At 46.2% G+C, this 18,115-nt stretch overlaps 1 protein-coding gene across 1 annotated transcript in view; it reads left to right on the plus strand.

Annotated features, from left to right (window-relative positions):
- Positions 1–11,062: 11,062 nt before the first annotated feature.
- MTMR2 (myotubularin related protein 2) overlaps positions 11,063–18,115 on the plus strand; it is a 75,328-nt gene continuing 68,275 nt past the window's right edge. Inside the window, exon 1 of the mRNA XM_048937288.1 lies at positions 11,063–11,242. Coding sequence (XP_048793245.1) covers positions 11,160–11,242 — 83 coding nt within the window. The 5' untranslated portion in view covers positions 11,063–11,159. The remainder of the gene's footprint in view (positions 11,243–18,115) is intronic.

Here is an 18,115-nt window from a genome sequence, read left to right on the forward strand (position 1 = left end):
AATTGCTACCATCCTTGGATCTCAGCAACAGCAAACACTCATTTTGAATAAAGGCAGTGCAGATTGCCTAAGCTGCCCATCACCTAGCACAGCTGCACTACCTGGGACTTCACAGGTCCAACAGTGAAGAAAATAACTTTCTTTATCTTCACTGCAGACATTGGATAAGTTTAAAATGGTTTTGTGTTAGTTTTAATCAGAGCAGGAAGGTGCTTTACAGAATATTGTCCAAGCATTTGTACAACAGCACTGAACTGGTAGACACTCTGGTTGTTGAGCAATATATTCACACAGCCACAGGCTTAAAACCTTGTCCATGAAGAAACGTTTGAGTGGGACAAGGACATTTCTCTCCTTTCTTTCTTCTTCTTTCTAAACCTGAATGAATCTCTGTTACAGGGGATGTGGGGTCACTCTACATTAACATTATGTAATTCTTTCGTTGGCACAGGATTCTTGTGAGCTTTTCTCTAGGAAGGGATCACACCTCCATTTATTGGTATTTGACATTCAGTGTGGGCAATGCCCTCAGGACAAAGGAGTATCTTTGCCCTGGGAAATTCCACTCTGCTTTGCTTGAGACATTTAACGTTGAGCCTCTGTTCTTTCACTTTTCACAATTTCCTCACACTGGAAAAAGTGCTGGCAACATGCCTGAATGACTGAAGCATCGGAGGGAGTTGTGAGGCACACTCTGGCAGTTCATGCTCAGGCTCATTTTGGATTCCTTCTCGTTTCAGGCACTGCCAGTCTCACAAGCACCTCTTCTCACTGCAGTTGCTTTTGTAGCAAAGCTGGCCAAAGCAAACGTGCCCCAGTTGAAGCATCAGACTCCAAACCATCTCAGCTCATGAACCATCAGAGGTCATCTATCAGCATGCTGAGGATGGGCTGAACCTGTTGGCAGAGCAGCAGCAGTTATTTCCTGGAGACCTGCTGAGCCACCAGAGCTGCTGCAGTGGGGAAACAAAAACTGGTGCCTCATGTCAGAGCCTCATCACAGCACCCTGAAGCCCATGCCTCATGTCACAGCCCCACCACAGCACTCTGATGCCCAGTATTGGATGGAATAAGGTTTTCTTATGCTTCTTTCTTCTCCCTCTCTAGTACTGCCACCAGTTCCAGCACTAAAACTGAATTTTCATCCCTCCCCTTCCTCACCAGGGGCAGGAATTCCCTAGCTCTCAGGACTGAGAAATGAGGGCCATAATCTTCCACGCATAAACTCCCCAATAGCAGCACACATTCCTCTCAATCTCTCAGACAAATTGCAGGGACATGAGGTCTTTGCCTTCCAAGAGCAGGAAAGAGGATAGTGGTTTGTACTCCTCTTCCTCATTGTTTGAGCCTTTTCAAACATCCCAGACCCCAAACACACAGACAAGCAGAGAGCATCAAGGGTTTTAGTATCATCAAAATTTCTGAGTTACAGAGCTGAAGGCTCAGTTGTCACCCACGGCAGATGACAGCAAGGTGCCCTGTTACATCCATGTAAGATAATTCTTAGTTTCATCAATTACAGGATTTTACCTATCAGCACTGCAGATGAGTCTCGCTCTTCAGGGTACAAGTAGTTGACATCCAAATGCTGGAACAAGGCCAGAAATGGCACATTTGGAGTTCCTTATGAGGCCTGAATTCAGCCAATGCTAATGTACAAGCCTAAAAATATGCTTGGTTACACAGTCCCACTAAGCTATTTTTCTATTCCTTTTGAAGACTCATTGCATCCAGAGCATAGATGGGATATCTGAATGGGATCCATTCAGAATATTTGAGGATCCTTAAACCAAATATTTCCTAATTTTTGGTACATAAACAGAGTAGCTTAAAATATTTATTTCATACTTTCATCTGCTGAATGCAACATAGCTTTAACTATATGCTGATTAGTTTCCTGTGCAAATCAGAAGAGTCTGAGACAGCTAGTAGGTAACCACGCACTCATGTCTATTTTGGAGGGTACTTTGGATGCACGTCAGGTAAGAACGGAGACCCACCAGGCAAGTATTTCCATACAGACCCACCCCTGCCTTGCACAGCAGTAATTCTGAAAGGTCAATGTGGGTATCTTGAAGGCTGCAGATTGAAGCAACCCAGTCAGTAAGCTAACAATTAAACAGTGTGATGAATCCAGGCTCCAGCACTTAAATTTGATCCTTGTGCATTTGGCAGTATCAACAGCTCTGTGATCTGCCATATCTAAATTACAGTAATTGAGTAAATTACTGGAAAAAGAAATAATCTGCCTCCCTCATTTGAATCCAGTGGCTTAGCGTGTCCCCACTACCTTCCTGTATGTTTTTCACAGCTCACCCACGTAGACAGACTGGCAGCACTGAGCAGATATTCAAACACCTCTCAGATGCTTCATTTTTATTGCACTGTTCAGCTTGCAGCTCCCCAGCCCTTTCATCACCAAAGCAGAACACCCTATTGCTTCTAAAACAAAGTCAGACAACTCTATGAGCCTTCCATATGGAAATATGAGCCATCAAGGTAAACAAAAGGAATTAAAAAATACTTCATTTTATATTCTAGATGTGCCTTTCCTGCTTTTATTATTATTTCCACATCTTACCACCATTGTTTTACTGTGTTTTATTAAAACAATAACGCTAATTTTCCTCAATAGGAAGAGAAACGTGAGATAAAATCAAGTATTCTTAACCATTTCTCTAATTGTAGCTATTAAATACACCAGTTGTAAACTATGATCCCACTTTGAAATCTGTGCACACATACACAATATAAAGACAGTACTATTTCAGACAATGTAGACTTAAAACTAGCAGTGTTTGAAATTGGTGCATATGTCAGGATTGTAAAATAAAGATGTGACCCAAGAAGTACTGAGCTCTTCCTCTGCTTATGAACACCTATTACTCAGTAATAGACTGCTCTGTGTAAATACAGTTCATAATATATATATAAAAAGAAAAGAAAATTTTTGTTTAAACATCCTTCTGTCCTGTGTGATCACCCTACAAGTTCTGAAAATACACTTGTTTCCAACACTGGTGGTTTAACAAGCACAAAAACTTTCAAATTTAACTCCTGTAATTCTTACTTAGTGTTTGCCAGACTGGAGAGTGTTCCACAGATGGCAAAGAGCTGCTGAAGTGTTGCAGTCCAAACCTGCAGACAGCTGCTGTAATGCATTCAGTACTTGAAGAAGACACTATACTTCTTTATTCAAAGAGACTCTCAAAATTGATCACCTAAAATTATACTGTGTTTTGCAGCATGTAGTAGAGGTGCTGTCCCTGGAGCCACAGGAATGCAGCGCTGGTGAGACAGCTTTGTGTTCTCCAGAAAAGGGTGTCTGCACCTCCAGACTTCACAGTCAGCCTCAGACTGGACTGGTATTGCTCAGCCATACGCAAACACATGCAACAGTGTGTTGCAATAAATCAGTATCTGCAGAGGCCATTAAAAATTAAAAGCATAAGGCAATTAAAAGGTGGGTGAAATGCTTGACTCCAGGTAGTGGTCTGTACTCACTGAGCACATGTTAGAACGGATCCTGACATACTCATTATCCTATCTGACATGTGATGCCTGCCCCATGAGCAGTAATGAGCTGCTGGTGGCAGTGAGGACAAGAAAGCACTCCACAGGAAGAGCAGCATGCAGGATAAAACTGAGGTTGAGTCCAGAGCTGCAAACAACAGCACACAGGATTAAGCTCAGGTTGAGTCCAGAGCTCCACATCTGCAATATTCTGTACCAGTATGTGCATGACTGCATAACAAAGGCCATTAAGTCACATAAAAAAAGTATCGGAGCCCCACTGGTTATTAGCTTCTGCTTCTGCTTCTATCAGATGTGTGGGCTGCAAGGCAAAAGCATTCTCTGGGTGTCATCACAGCCAGCAAAGATCCACACCATGGGTGAATGAGGATAACCACTGTGATCAGGTTAACCTCAAGTACACTGAGTTTCTCTCAGGGTTTTGACTGGTTGCCAGCTTTGACAGCACAGGCATCATGCATCAGCAGGATCAAATCTGTGCATGTGCCCTGTGACCATCTTGTAACAGATGTTCTCGCAACCACAAGCAGCTCTAGCTCCAACTCGCAGCCACAGCACGTTGTTCTTCATCAGCCTCTCTGTGTGTGCCAAAGCTCTTGCTGTTTCTGACCTCATACTTTATCAGCTGATGGAACTTGACAAAAGGGATACATGCCACCTCCAATGTGATTTGGTGATCATACATCACAGTGGGATCTAGTCAGTAACAATCTGCCCTTCCCAAGGCACTGAGAATCTTTTATCAGCTGCCCACTGCCCTTAAGCTGTACATCAAGGAGACAAGAGAACTTAATAAATCTGAGAGCCGTTTTAATGAATCAAAGGGAGAGATGAGAGCATCTCTAGTTGTGTGGTTTTTAGAACAATTATGGGATTGAGTCATGCTGCAAATTTGTTGGACCCACTGATGTGGACGAGTAGAGAAGAAAGCACAGTGTGTGAAGCTGCCACTGCCTTGAGTTATTTAGTGCGTTGGCTAACAGGGCACAGGCAGTGATACAGGAACACATGAGTAATTTGAGGAAAATATGGGAGGAAAATCTTGTGGCCTTCTATGATGGAGTGACGGCATTGGTGGATGAAGGGAAGGCGACCGATGTCATTTACCTGGACCTGAGCAAGGCCTTTGACATGGTCCCCCACCACATCCTCATCTCCAAATTGGAGGGAAGTGGATTTGATGGGTGGACGACCCGATGGATAAGCAATTGGTTGAAAGGCCGCAGACAGAGGGTGGTGGTCAATGGCTCTATGTCCAGGTGGAGGCCGGTAACAAGTGGTGTCCCCCAAGGGTCTGTCTTGGGACCGGTGCTCTTTAACATCTTTATTAATGACATCGATGAGGGAATTGAGTGCACCCTCAGCAAGTTTGCTGACGACACCAAGCTGAGTGGTGCGGTTGATACGGTGGAAGGAAGGGATGCCATTCAGAGGGACCTCGACAGGCTGGAGGGCTGGGCTCGGGTGAACCTGATGAGGTTCAACACGGCAAAGTGCAAGGTTTTGCATTTGGGCCGGAAGAACCCCAGGCACCTGTACAGGCTGGGAGGAGTGGTCCTTGAGAGCAGCTCGGCAGAGAAGGACCTGGGGGTCCTGATGGACGAGAGACTGAATATGAGCCAGCAGTGCGCTCTGGCAGCTTGAAAGGCAAATGGGATCCTGGGCTCCATCAGGAGAGGGGTGGTCAGCAGGGACAGGGAGGTGATTGTCCCTCTCTACTCGGCTCTTGTGAGGCCCCATCTGGAGTACTGTGTCCAGGTGTGGAGCCCTCAGTACAAGAAAGACATTGAGATTTTGGAAAGGGTCCAGAGGAGGGCGACTAAGATGATCAGGGGGCTGGAGCACCTCCCCTGTGAGGACAGGCTGAGGGAGTTGGGCTTGTTCAGCCTGGAGAAGAGAAGGCTGCGGGGTGACCTCATTGCAGCCTATCAATACCTGAAGGGAACCTACACCCAGGAGGGGAGTAAACTCTTCAAAAGGGCTGACAATAGCAGGACTAGGGGAAATGGATCCAAGTTGAAGGAGGGAAGATTTAGGTTGGATGTTAGGGGGAAGTTCTTTACTAGGAGAGTGGTTAGGCCCTGGAACGGGCTGCCCATGGAGGTTGTGGATGCCCCGTCCTTGGACGTGTTTAAGGCCAGGTTGGACGGGGTCCTGGGCAACCTGATCTAAATGTGTATGTTTGGTGGCCCTGCCAGGCAGGGGGGGTGGAACTACATGATCCTTGGGGTCCCTTCCAACCCGGGTGATTCTGTGATTCTGTGATTCTGTGATCTGTGATATGGGTGATCCACAGAGTTCCAGCAAGGAGAGTGAGTTTAATGTTGGCAATGGAGCAAAGAGGACAAGGGCACCACTTTTGAAAGGTATTAGGGCAGCCTTCCCTTCTTATTTACAGGACTTATAAAAAACTGTGCTGCTTGATGGAGAAGAGAGGGAAGGAGAGGAATGTCTGATGAACTGTATGTTGGAAGGGCAGGGTATGATAAAGACTGCAGCAAGAGAGCATGCCTTCTTAGAACTGTCTGAGCACACAGTCTTTCCCTTCGACCGGTGTAGAAGCATGACTATTTCTCTGCTCTGGCTCACAGTGTCCCAGCTATGTTTGGCCAAGAAGTTGATAGACCACAACCAAACATCCCCACAAGATCCATATGAGCAGGGGACAGAGTGAGGCTGTGCTAGGAGGCTGGGCGGTGTGACTGTCCCCAGCTTTGGGGAACACTGTGCTCACAGTGTCAATCATCAGAGGCCTGTGTTTGGCTGTGCAGCAGCAAAGCCAAGGAATTCCAAGATTGGGATACTTGTAACATCTAGCACATTTTTCACAGAATCACAGAATCACCCGGGTTGGAAGGGACCCCAAGGATCATGTAGTTCCAACCCCCCTGCCTAGCAGGGCCACCAAACATACACATTCAGATCAGGTTGCCCAGGACCCCGTCCAACCTGGCCTTAAACACGTCCAAGGACGGGGCATCCACAACCTCCCTGGGCAGCCCGTTCCAGGGCCTAACCACTCTCCTAGTAAAGAACTTCCCCCTAACATCTAACCTAAATCTTCCCTCCTTCAACTTAAAACCATTTCCCCTAGTCCTGCTGTTGTCAGCCCTTTTGAAGAGTTTACTCCCCTCCTGGGTGTAGGTTCCCTTCAGGTATTGATAGGCTGCAATGAGGTCACCCCGCAGCCTTCTCTTCTCCAGGCTGAACAAGCCCAACTCCCTCAGCCTGTCCTCATAGGGGAGCTGCTCCAGCCCCCTGATCATCTTAGTCGCCCTCCTCTGGACCCTTTCCAAAATCTCAATGTCCTTCTTGTACTGAGGGCTCCACACCTGGACACAGTACTCCAGGTGGGGCCTCACAAGAGCCGAGTAGAGAGGGACAATCACCTCCCTGTCCCTGCTGGAATTCATCTATCATTCATCTATCATACATTCATCTATCATACACCAGATGTATGCACTACATGCACACATTCAGCTAGAAAGCCTTTACTTTACATACACGCAGTTTAAATAAAATGGATGCAGAGACTATCTTTCATGTTGAAGGATTGAGCCAAAAGTTTTACTTCCCCTCACTTGTTTTATATGGTACATAAAATTGTCCCCTTTTCTTTGCATTCATTACAGCTTTGTCAGCCTCTAAATGCCTAAGAATCATAGAATCATGGAACCATAGAATGGCTTGAGTTAGAAGGGACCTCATGGATCATGAAGCTCCAACCCCCCTGCCACAGGCAGGGCCACCAACCTCCCCACTTAATATTAGACCAGGCTGCCCAGGGCCCCATCCAACCTGGCCTGGAACACCTCCAGGAACAAAGCATCCACAACCTCTCTGGGCAGCCTGTTCCAGCACCTCACCACTCTCATAGTAAAGAACTTCCCCCTGATATCCAACCTAAATCTTTCCTGCTTCAGCTTAAAACCATTTCCCCTTGTCCTGCTATTATCTACGCTTTCAAAGAGTTGATTCCCCTCCTGTTTGTAGGCTCCCTTGAGGTACTGGAAGGCTACAATGAGGCCAGCCTGCAGCCTTCTTTTCTGCAGGCTGAACAAGCCCAGCTCCCTCAGCCTGTCTTTGTAGAGGAGGTGCTCCCCTCTGATCATCTTTGTGGCTCTCCTCTGTGGGCACTCTCTTACAGCTCCCTGTCTTTCTTGTATTGGGGGCTCCAGACCTGGACACAGTACTGCAGATGGGGCCTCACAAGAGCAGAGAAGAACAATCACTTCCCTGTTCCTGCTGGCCACCCCTCTTTGGGTGGGAAAGAGAGGCTATCTATTTTGCACCTACGTTACAAACCCAAGTTGGAAACAAATACAGCTTCAGAAAGTACTGCATGATATATGCTTGTCCTTGAGCAGTATTTTCCACAACTTTGCTTCAAGAAACTTCCTTGGCATTCTTTTAGGATATCATTTATTTACCTCAGCTGTGTCTTTGAAGATGAACACATCATTTTGTCACCTATCTTGATGTTTTTACAGTTTTCTGTGTTCAAATCACAAAATGATGGAGTGTTCCCACGCACACACAAAAAAACAACAACTGATATTTGTAAGATAATAGTAATTAAAGGGACATGGCAAGCAAAAGTAGGTTAGCATACTGAAATATGCTTATTTTGTATCAGTCATAAAACAGTCTTGTGAATTTTCCTTAATTGGTTTTGGTTATGTCAGGGCCTTTAGTTGATTCTCCATCACTTCCAAGAGCCCTGAGGTAACTCACTTCCCAGGGAGAAAATTCTGCCTGACTTTGAAAACGAACTATTGCTGAATGCAGAGACTCACTGAGCAGATTGGTGGTTCTTTTCAGAAGCAGGAGAGATCCAGGAGGTGATTAGCTTTGTTCTCATTTACAAAGCACCAGTGACAATTTCTAAAGGGTTTCACAGGCCCTGGGGATAAGGCCAAGAACAAAACAGGACAGCGAAAAGCAAAGAGAACACTTCATCAATAAACTACTTAGAGGTGCCACATCAATGGCAAATTAGAAAGAAAAGAAGGCACTCTAATACTTTCACATAGCAAGGGGTCTTATATATTGTTTTTATTCCTACTTGACTTTTTTTAAACAACTGTGCTGCTATCAGACAAGATACACAGTGGGAATGAAGGTAATAGCAACTCACCATAAGAGTATCAGTCCGGTAAGATTTGAAAGGGAGACATGCACAGCTCTGTACCTCTTCCCCAATACCGACCTCTGCTAAGGGTTACTCAGAACTCAGACCTGAGAGGGACTGGGAAGAGACTGTAGAACAGAGAAAAGGCTGCCAGGAGTTATGTGACCACTTACCAGAGATGCAGATCTGCTGCTGCCTCAACACCCCCTGCCAGTCTGTGTTCAACAGCAGGCAGTGGGCACTCCAGAGTGCACAGGCTGTGTGCCGCAAGAGAATGCTGGCAATTAGTTTATGTTAACAATCTTGCTTCAAACAGAAAACACTCTGCATTTTAGAAAAGCCTACACAAGCTCAGTTTTCTATGGTGGAGGAAAAAAAATGGGGGGGGGGGGGGGGGGGGCTAGACAAACTCATTTGCCTCAATTTATGAACTTTTTCTTAAATTAAAAAAAAAAAAAAAAAAAGCGAAAAATGGCTTTGACAAAGCTGTGTTTTCAAGTATAAACCAGTTTCAAGCCATCCCACATCGAGCTTGCTCAATCTGAAAGACACTGCAGGGAAGAGAGAGGGAGGAAATTTCACGGCAGCTTAATGCTGTCTCAGGCGGGGCTGCAGCAACCCAGCGTCAACATCCTGCTCTCCCTCACCAGTTTGCAAGTGACTCAAAGTGCTCTGGAGTTATACCCCAGTGACAGGAGCAAACCGGGAAATAACGGGAGGATGTACATCAACTGACTTACTCTTCGGAGAGCAAATGGGTGATGAGTAACCATTTTACATCCATGGAACATTCAGATTTGTAGAGGATTTATGACGTTTTGAGTTACTGTTTCAAGCATGGAGGTCCGCTGGGAGTCCTATTTATGACGCTGGGTGTTCTCTTGCCTCTACCGACAGACAGCTGACTAGCAGGCTTTACTGGAAACCCACCTGCTTGCTAACAGTGTTTTGGCTTCTTGTCTGCCTCACAGAGTCTTTGTCAAAACAGCTATGCGTTCAGAAGACATTCACTTGGTGAGAGGGAAGCATCAGTCGCAGTTCCTCCTGGGTCTTTGTAAATAATGCTAAGAGTTCTTCTCTTGCTCATCAAATTGCTCCAGGGAACCAAATGTATCACTTGCCCCTCCTGCAGAAGGACTTGCTTTTTGATAGGGCAGCCTGATCTTGTAGTTGATAACCCTGTCCACAGCAAGGGTGTTGGAGCTCAAAGATGTTTAAAAATCCCTTCCAAAGCTAAGCCATTCCATGGTTCCACAACAGCAATCTTTGTAAAGCTTCCTGGGCACAACACAGATGTACTCAAGCTGTCAGACTGGTAACTCCTTCCTTCATGTGCACACAGCTCCAGCACCCTGCAGAGACATATAATTTGGATCTGGTGCATACACAGCTCCAAACCCAGCGGCTTCTGATGGGATTCTGTAGCACAGGAGCAATTACATATCATAGAGTCCTTAAAGTTGGAAGGGACCCTAAAAGGTCATTGAGTCTGACTCCCCTGCAGTGAACAAGGACACCTACAGCTCCATCAGGTGCTCAGAGCCCTGTTCAGCTTCACCTTGAGTGCCTCCAGAAATGGGGCATCCACCTCCCTGGGCAACCTGTGTCTGTGCCTCACCACCTTATTGTAAAAACTTTTTCCTTATATCCAGTCTAAATCTCCTTCAGTTTAGTTTGAAACCATTTCCCTTTGTTGTATCACCACAGACTCGTAGAGTCTGTCCTCATTCTTACAGTCTCCCCTTAGATACTGAAAGGCTGCTCTCAGGTGTCCCCGCAGCCTTCTCTTCTCCATGCTGCACAGCCCCATCTCTCTCAGCCTGTCCTCATAGAAGAGGTGTTCTGTCCCTCGGAGCATTTTTGTGGCCCTCCTCTGGACACGCTCCAACAGCTCCACGTCTCTGCTGTACCGAGGACTCCGCATCTGGATGCAGTGCTCCAGGTGAGGCCTCATAGCACAGAGCAGAGGAGCAGGGTCACCTCCCTCGCCCTGCTGGCCGCACTGCTCTGGATGCAACCCAGGATACAGCTGGTTCTCAGGGCTGTGAGGGCAGCAAGATTTCCTTGCTTTTAGCAAGGACTGTCACATCCAGACGCACAGGGGAGAGGCCAGATGCAACCCCTGCTGCTGGAGGGGTTGATCCCCACCAGCTCCGACTCTCCCTCGTCGGGATGAGCACACACAGCACACCCGCTGCCCTCCCGTCCCTCACGCCCCGGGGGGACACGACCACCGCCTCCCTCCACGGCGGTTCCCGGGGCGCTCGGTGACGCCCGCAACCTCCCTCCCTCATCGACCTCATCGCCTCCGGGCTGCAGGCAGAGGGAGGCGGACGGGCTGCGGCAAAGGGAGCGGCGGCGGTCGGCGCCGCCCCGCCTCGGCCCGCCCTCCCCGCGCGGCACGCCGGGCCGACATGGCCGCTTCCTGCGCCGCCGGGCGCTGCCCCACATTCGGCTGACAGCCGTCCGCCCCGGGGCCGCCCCACCGCCCGGCATGGAGGAGAGCTCCAGCTGCGAGAGCCTCGGCGCCGGGCGGGCGGTGGCGGCGCGGCCGCCCAGCGGCGATTCCCTCTCCAGGTAACGGCCGCCGCCGCGCCATCGCCCCCCGCGGGCAGCTCCTGCTCCCCGGGGCCGGGCCTGAGGGGCCTCCCGCTGCACGGAGCCGTCGCGGGGCGGGGGGAGAGCGTCGGTGCCGCCGTTCTCCCGCCGTGGTGCTCCGCTGCTGCGCGGGGCTCGGTGCGGCTGAGCCCTGTGCCGTGTTATTAACACGTCGTGGGGTTTGTTGAATCCGTGTCGTTTTGTCCATCCACTGGCAGCTTTAAGAGAGCCTGATTTTTCAGTCTTAACGACTTTTTAATGCTGCGTGGGTGATTTCCGAGAGGAAATTACCTCTGCGAGGCTTCCTGCGTCTCCCAGGGTATCGGAGAGGTGTGGATGCTGTGACTCAGAAGCACATCTTGCTGAGGCTGTGAGGGTGGGGCACAGGGACGGTTCGATGCCCGGCGGCTGGAGGGGTTCTGCCCCATTCTGGCCGCCTTCTGTGCCCAGGTCAAGGGGCCCTAAGGATCTCTCAGTCCTGCTGGCATGCCTTGGAGGCTGGGTCATACTGGGAACATGCAAGGATAGAGACTGTGCATCCTCCATAGGCTGGCCATCCTTGTGATACCTTGTGTGTAGTCTCTGGGGGCTGCCTGTGGGTCCTTCCAAAGTATTCGTGCTCCAGGCTGACCAAACCCAGCTCTCCCAGCCCCTCCTTATGGGGATGGTGGTCCAGCCCCTGCCCTCTCAGTAGTCTCTCCTGAGCTCCCTCCAATGCCTTTAGGGAGATGGAAACTGTATGCAGATCCCAGGAGCACTCTGATGAGTGCTGAGTTGAGGAGGCAATACTTTCCCTGCATCTCCTGGTGTTTCCCCGTCCCTTCAGCCCAAGGTGACATTGACTTCTGCTCTGCTGTGCCACCCAGCAGGATCCCCAGGCAAGCAGAGCACACTCTGCAGCCAGAGTGCTTCCTTCTCGTGTCCTTTGTGACCCCTTACCTTCATTTCACTCTGCTTCATCAAACTCTTCTCTGTTTCCGTAGTTTACCTGCTAGATGCCTAGAAGCCTCTTTTCTCTTCTTCCTCACTTCCCCAGTATACTTCTTTTTCTCCCTCTGTGTCAGCTTGGGCAGCTTGGAGCCATCTGAAGGTCAGTCACTATATGAGAGACTGGGACCTGTGGTTGTGGAAACACAGCTTATCTTGAAGATCCTTACTCAGCAGCATGCCCCATACAGATGGAATCACTGGGAAGTGGAGATGGTAAATCTGTCTCTGCTGAGCATGCACCAGACTGTCCTCCAAGTCGTGAAAAGGCCTTAACTTGAACAGTTTTCTTGCGGTATTAAGAAGGTTATCCAATAACCTTCAGAATTTCAAGGCTCTGCTCCCGCATCTCAAACTTACATAAGTCTGGCCAAATTTTTTTTGCATGTTCCAAACAAACTAACTTTTTCTCTGGCTGATTATTGGAAATTGATGCACCTTTTTCCTATGCAGTTATTAATTAAAAAAATAAAAAGTTTGTACTGAGTTTGGTACTTTAGTTGAAATGGTTAGGGTGAAATTACAAGACAGTAAAATGAGGCTCTTGCAAAGAGAAATGCCTGGTGACCTTCAGAATGTTTTTGACCAGCTCTCCCTGCAAATCTGGTGGTGCCTGCCCACAGTCAATTTTTCTGTGGATGGGACTGTAGACCTCTTGCTCAATTACTAAGTTGACATTTTAGATCTGCAGTGCAGTCTGATTCTGTGTGCCAGAACATTGCCTCTGAAGCAAATACACTGGAACATATTTGTATGGACATATTTATTTTCCTCCTTTTCTTATTGTGGTCTGTAAGGTAGGACAGCTTTGATCTGTTTACTTGTGATGGCAGTTGTGTGAAGTGTTTGTGCTTAGTGGGTTCTTTCGATTGTTTTTAAAAATTTACTTTGGGAGGATATGAGGAGTGCAGCAAACTGAGAGGGTGCTTTCATCAGCTTTTGGAATCTGTTTTATTAAAAAGGAACAACAGCAACAAATGAGTAGAAAGGCATTCACCCAGATTCACAGTGAAGTGTTAGTGAGTTGTGTTTGAATTGCTATGTGCAAAATTTGTAGTACTTGGAAAGGTGCTAGTATTAAATATATCTAGCAGCATGTTCCTTGGATTCTTTCAGCACCTGCTGAGAAGTTAAGCACGTTTCATATTTCTAGAGATATTTAAGTTCTGACCCCTCAGTAAGGCACACCTGGTAGAGTTTACCATTAGAAAGGTTGCTCACATGAATGAGCGCCTTAAAAAACATGTATTAGAATGTCTGTCATTCGGCTGTGCAAATGGGATGTGGCAGCGGTGACACTTGACAGTGAAAGTTGCTTTGATATTTCAGTAGACCTGAGTAAAGCACAGTACTCGTGCTCCTGGAGTAAGAGATGGGAATAACCATACAAATGTTACCTATTTTCTGTTCTACCTATAAAAATATTCCATGAAGTTTGAGGCTCACAGTACAGCTGTTTGTATGCTGCAGAAAATCCTCAGCTCTGGCTGGAAATACTGAGTTGGTTTTGTGTGAGCAGGTCATAGCCAAGAGCAGAAGCGCCCTTCTCATTGTGCTGATAAAGCCATTCTGCTTCTACAGTCTGACGTGGCTCACCTGGTGCTAGCTTTGGATGGCAGAGCACTGGCTTCTGGTTTCCAAAGGGCAGTATTTAGGGTGGGCTTTCCCCTCGGATCCTGTTCTGTGGAAGACAGGTGATCATGAGCCAACCACTCATAGAAAGGTGCTGTGGCATTCACCTTGCGAGGAGCCTGTGTGTGTAGAGTCAGACCAGGAGCAACCACAGGGCAGAAAGGAGAAAGGTAACAGGCTGCTTCTGCGGGTGTCTTTGAGCTGCACTGTGGTTATGTCAGAAGGGCAAGCTTTATTCAGTGGTATGGACTTCTATCTGTAAAAATGGTTTGGGGATTATGGGGGAGGGATAAATACCTTTCCTCTGTGCTAAGTAATACTTTGGAAAGACTCTCTGTGAAATTAATGTTTTTTAGAGGTTTGTTTTTTGTTTTTTTTTTTTTTTTTTTTTTTACTTGAAGCTGCATATAGACCTTTGGAATTCCAAGTAACAGCCAGCAGAATTCTGCCATAACCATTCTTTCTGTGAAAGGAAAGTCAGATGTAGCCATGCGTGACTTTAGCAAAGTGCCTGGCTTGGAGAAAAAGGTGATGTTGAACTGTAGGTGTCTAATTTACATTTCATTAAAGGTGAGATAAGGCATTTTGTTTGTGTTGTGATTACGTGTCTTAGTCTCCAAATAAACGAATCTCTGTGTGCTTCCATAAAATGTTCTCTGAAAAAAATATTAAAGCTCAGTCTGAACAACAGACAAGTGGAACTGCTAGGAGCCTTTCTGTTAGGTTCACTGAAGGTAAATTTGTACTGCCTGTGCAGAAGCATGGAGGTGATTGTACAGGAAGGAAATTGCTGCAGGAGATGTCGGTGATTTTTCAACCTCGGTATAAAATGACAGACAGAGATAAGGCAGTGGGCAGATGTTTCCTGCCAGCGTGACTGTAGCAGTGTTTGATGTTACCACTTTCTGGTTGCTTGTTACCACCTCTCTGCTGGCAGTTATCATCCGCAGAGGTCTTTGGGCACAATGAATCCTGTGCTCTGCACTTCTGCTGAAGCATATGAAAACAATCATGCTCCTTGTCCTTAGCTTTTGCAGGGATAACTCGGAAAACATAAGCTCTGTGTAAATCAGTGCAGCAAGGTCTGTTGAAGCAATAGCTCCGTGAGGTATGAACTCCTCCGTTCATCTCAAATAAGGTCCTGTCAATACCTGCTCTGATTTAAGACTATGTTGAAGGAATTCTTTCCCTACAGAGGAGAGCGATGCTGGAAGGAGTTGGATCTGTAAGCTGTTGGCTGAGGAGGGCTCGCTAGCACCACATTGCTACCAGATGTGTGTGATTTGCTGATGGAGTTGTTTTGTGATGAGTCATTGAAGTTAGAGTTTGAAAAGGAAGGGTTTTGCCAGTTCTGGCGTTCAGTAAAATGCGAGTAGCTATCTTTTTCTTCCTGGACTTTGAGAGCACTTCTTGCTTTTGATTTCTTCTATGTGTGCAGCAGGATTTCTCAAGAGTTGTTGCTGCTGAAGACAAGTATGTTGCTTGCTGAGTGTTGATAATGAACTGATCCTTTGTATCTGAGAAAATTAACACTACACCTAGAAGCAATTAGCAGCTCCAGGCAGGCTCATTACTATTAATTTTAATATGAGTGATAATTTATAACGCTTACTTGCAATTAAGGTCCGTTCTGAGGTAGGTTTTTTGTTTGTTTTTTTCCTCCAAGTACTGTATATTGTGAAGATAAGGAATAGTTTTGCCATTGCAGAATGAAGAGAGTCTGTTGTTACGGTCAGAGGATTTGGGCAGAAAATTGATAAAATAAAGCTGTGGAGTCTTTTTGGGTGAATGGTATTTGCAGTGCACTTGTGAAGAGAAACTCTGACCCTTGAAGAATATGGGAATTGCTTTTAGTAGCAGTCTTTGGCATCCACATTTCAGTTCCTGCTTCTCTTGGCTTACGAGACCTTCAGCCATACAAGTTTCCCTTTTGGGCACACACAGATTCCTTTGTCCAGATTCTAAACATTCAGTAAAAGTGCACGTTCTTTTTTTTTTTTTTTTAAGGTATGTTTTCTATTTGAGAATACAAAATACAATTGGCATTCACCTGTTTCTTGTATTCTAATTAATGTTAAATTATTGGTTAGAGGCCTTAGGAGAATTTGGGGTGCCACAGCTCTAGCTGCTGTACAAATACAGAAAGAAGCGTTGGAGAGCCAGGGCTGCTCTATTTTTACCAGTGCCTGGCGGGTCGTTTTACTGAGCTCTTGGACGTGCAGTAGAGTGCTGTGGTTCCTTGCTGAGAGATGGAGCGAAGAGCGAGAAAGTCTAAGAATGAGATGAAAAACTGCTGTGGAGAGATGAGGCCAGATCTGACAGCTGATGAGGAATAGAGAGAGGCTGAGAACACAGCCCTCTGGGGTCCTATCAGGCACTGTCTTTTCTGAAGAGAGATGGTGCTATTATGTTGACTAATAGTCTGTTTGCTAGACAGTTTTGAGTCTTATGCGTAGTTCCTTAACTACAGGCTATTTACAGCAGGAACGCAATTACAGAGCCTGAATTTTAAGACATGGGATGACCCAATGATGTCAGTGACACAATTCCTATGTATTATCTGATTCTCCTCCTGCTCTGACTTCATTTATAGGTTAATACTGACCTTCAACTGTTTAGTTATCTAGTTCTTATATTTTAATGGTTGCATTTCTTCCCTTCTTGTCCTTGTTCTTGTCCGAAGGTAAGAACTACCTTTAGAAAGGTCCTAACACCCCTTGAATAACTCATCAGAATCAGTAGCCAGCAGCTTCTTTTTTGTTAACTTGATGTTTTGTTTTCCTGATGGCCTGCTTTAATGTTTATGTTTTTTCAGGTGGCGTAAAAGAGACCTGATCCATTCCCCAAAGAGCTCAAGTTACCTGAAAGCTTAGTTGGGGGGGGGGGGGGGGGAGGGAGAGCAGCAGCCAGCATACATGCCAGAAATGCATCAGAAGCTTTCCAGAGGTCGCCATGATCAGGTGTTACATACAAGGTGTAGTTGTATAAGGGGACATGAAAAAAAGCGATGCTGTAGTTTGTCCATGGGAAAGCCATTCAACTGTAAAGAAGAGGGTGATGGGAAGGTAATGAAGTGCTTTGCTTGTAGAGGTGTTAGGGATAATAACCCAGCAAAGGGAAGGTACAAAAAGGATATTGTCACAGTAATTACCCCTAGTCTTCATTTTTAACTGAAAAACATCTGGCTGTTTTATAGCCCCAGTAAGTAGGAGCTAATTGAAGAAAAATTCTGTGAAAGACAACAACAGAAAATCAGTGGAACTTTTCAAGTATTTGTTTTTCCTTTTCCTACCATCTGTAGTTTCCTTTGCCAGACAATGTTCTCACTCAGTAATTTTCCAGTGATTTCAAGGTAGCTCTTTTCCTTGCCTCTGTTGCCTTTCTGCTCCATGAATTCTTTTCCATTGCTTTCTAAGTCTGATGTATTTAAAAATGAAAAACTGTTAGTAGTTTTCTAGTCCATAGCCCCTTCAAAATGATATTCTAGTCATCTTGCTAGCAATGTACAAATGCTCCCACTTGACAGACCTAGCCTTTTGTAGGCTTCTGGCTGTGGCTCCAGATCCACTAACGTTACATCACCCGATGGTTCAGATTTGATCTGGATCAGGTGTGGGTGTGATCATGTTTCTGCTGTCAGAGAGCACAAACTTATGGTGGTTTTTTTCTTCTTTATTCTGGGAAGATGGGCAACATCTGGTTAGAATAAAACAGCAGTTTTATTTGGATTAATTTATTGTGATGTAAAGAGCCTATGTCCTGGTACAAAGTGTTACACTTGAAATCTTGTTCATTGGTGAAAGGGCAACACGTCTTTATAGAGCCAAAATTTATTGTTAGTGTAAATGAAATCTTGAAAGTCTAATCATTATCAGTCTGGATGCAGTTGTTACAGGAAAAAAAAAAAAAAAAAAAGATCAGTTAAAACTGTAATAGACTCAGGTTTTTAGCTTTGGCCCCTCTTCCTGGTGCTGGGCTTGCCCCTCTCCAGCACCTCTGGGTCCCAGGCTGATGGCATTACTCTGGCCTTGGTGAATCTTACACAGCTGTCAGCATCTGGATCCTTTGCCAGGAAGAATGAGGTTCAGGCTGATGGTTTCTTCTTTCCAAAAATTTAACTGGTGGAATGAATATATAAGTTATGTTCCTTGATGTATCTTACGTGTCTTACATGACGTATTTTTTGTGCAAGTTGTTTTAGTTTGTGTTTTTGTTTGTTAGTTTCCCTGGCAC

The sequence above is a fragment of the Lagopus muta genome, chromosome 1 (genome assembly GCF_023343835.1).
Source record: "Lagopus muta isolate bLagMut1 chromosome 1, bLagMut1 primary, whole genome shotgun sequence".
Taxonomy (NCBI): domain Eukaryota; kingdom Metazoa; phylum Chordata; class Aves; order Galliformes; family Phasianidae; genus Lagopus; species Lagopus muta.